The sequence below is a fragment of the Camelina sativa genome, chromosome 17 (assembly GCF_000633955.1).
Source record: "Camelina sativa cultivar DH55 chromosome 17, Cs, whole genome shotgun sequence".
Lineage (NCBI taxonomy): Eukaryota > Viridiplantae > Streptophyta > Magnoliopsida > Brassicales > Brassicaceae > Camelina > Camelina sativa.
This window is the reverse complement of record NC_025701.1, coordinates 34,314,092-34,316,220: the sequence shown is the minus strand read 5'-3', so window position 1 is coordinate 34,316,220 and position 2,129 is coordinate 34,314,092. Positions and strand designations below refer to the sequence as shown.

The 2,129-nt window shown below is 39.3% G+C and overlaps 1 protein-coding gene across 1 annotated transcript in view; it reads left to right on the top strand.

Annotated features, from left to right (window-relative positions):
- Positions 1–2,066, top strand: part of LOC104758926 (uncharacterized GPI-anchored protein At3g06035-like) — a 7,800-nt gene extending 5,734 nt beyond the window's left edge. Inside the window, exon 2 of the mRNA XM_010481898.2 lies at positions 1,465–2,066. Within this exon, the coding sequence (XP_010480200.1) occupies positions 1,465–1,967 (503 nt within the window). The 3' untranslated portion in view covers positions 1,968–2,066. The remainder of the gene's footprint in view (positions 1–1,464) is intronic.

Here is a 2,129-nt window from a genome sequence, read left to right as displayed (position 1 = left end):
TTATCACATTCTCAGAAATGTTGATCAGTCTCTAGTGATAATGCCGAGAAAGATACGTGATTATTTCAATGAAAAACGCAATGATTCCAACGGGGATTACCCTCTTTTCGTGGATCTTTATCCGGAAGAACTTCACCCTGAAACCCGTGTGAGGAATAGGTTTAAGTTTATCCCGAGCATTGTGTTCATCAATGAAAAAGTTCAACGGTTTTCTCAGGTGCGTGCAAGAGAACATAGCAAACAAGTTCTTCCGGAATCAATGACGGAGAAGCAAGTTCAACGGTTTTCTCAGGTGTTTGAAATGCAAACACAGAATCTCTGCCTGCCCGGTCACTTTTCTGTCTCGTTCCGCCTCCCTGGTCCTGTCCATCCGCAGGAGTTCTTTGGCAACTTTGGAACAGATGGGATTCTTGAAGGAATTGTAATGAAAAAGTTGCAAAAACAAACTGTGTAATTGCAGTAGTTATAGGAATCAGTCTGAGAACCGACTTGTAAAACTCAAGCTAAGCTTAACCAACTCATTTTGCTAATGACTCATTTTGACAACCTTATGTGCAAGTATGGACTAGTATGGTTACAATATCTCTGCAGCTGTGAACTTCTAAGTAATTCAACTTTTTATAAGTTCAGTTTTCAATTTCATAGTTTCTTGTTATACCATCTACTTATGTAATCCTTAAATTGACTGAAAACAGATAAACCAAATTGTATAACAAGAGAAATATATCCATGGATCATAAAACATAAATTATTCCACTNCCTCAAGTACACCATCTGCTCCAAAATTACCGTTAAATTCTTCATTGCTCACAGGACCCGGAAGCTGAAAGGAGATGGTGAAGTGGCCTGGAGGGCATAAATTCTGTGTTAGCATTTTGAAGATCTGATTGTTTTTGCAAACTGTCATCTCCCCTGTAGTTGTTGCTCCCTTTATCTGAATCTTACCGTCTGGTTCTATTTCACAGCTGAAGTCCTCTGCATGTTCAACAATCAACATGTCACATTCAGTAGAAGACAAGTAAAAGCACAAGATACATATACTCTTTGTTCTGAATGAACAAATATCTTTCACAAGGTTCGAACTAGAATTCTAGAAACAATAATTTGGCATGTCAATTGTAAACTTCACAAAGATATAGAAATGAGTTCAGACTTACTCTCATCTCTTGAAACACCAGGTAATGAAACACGAAAGTAGTATGAGTCCTCGGATTCAGCAATATCAACCAAACCAATCGTTGGTCCAATCTTCCCCATGGCTGCACTTCCCGTAAGAGCAACTNATTTTATGTACTGTATAAACTTGTACTTGAAATTTATACGTGTTTAGACTTTACATATGTGTATAATAGTAGTTGGTTGGGTCATTGGTACTTGGTGATTAGAGTTCATGATATTGGAGTTACAATTGATGTAATCTTTCTCATATATGGATCCTTTTTTGTTGTGTTTGTGTTATTTTAGAGGCGGAGGATAATCTTCTTCAAGGCCTAAACAGCCACCGAACTGCTCAAAAAGTTGCACCTTTTACAAAGAACGAGAAGGCTGATTGTGTGGCCGATGAGATCGCCGACAAGCTCGAAGATCAACCATGCACAAACCACTCCACAGCCGGCACGGTTACTCCTGGCTCGGTCCCTCCGCAGTTAACTAACTACCAAGACATTCTTTCTGAGTGCAAAATCGACCCAAACACTACCCGTGACGGATTGATCTTACCAGTTTGTATCCCTAACCGGATCCCTACTCTGGCTTTAACTAATTACACACAAACCGGTTATGCTAAGTATCTGAACGATTCGAGGTATGTTGGGGCTGGTGTTGGGTCGGAGAAAGAGTGGATGGTGGTTGTGCTGACCACAAGCACTCCAGGTGGAAGCTTTACTGCTGGTAAGGCGACGTCTGTGAGAGTGATGACTGGTTTAGGGCTAATGGGCTTCTTGTTTAGCTGCCTTGTTCTTTTATAAGCGTACTGAAGCTTTTGTTTTGTTTGAAGACTCTTTTTGTTTCTCTTTTACGCTGTGTTTTGGACGGATAGTATAAAACAACACATCGTAATTAACAAATTACAAGGCATAACAAAATTAATTCTCTAGCGTGATGTCAAATTAAAAAAAAAAAAAAAAAAA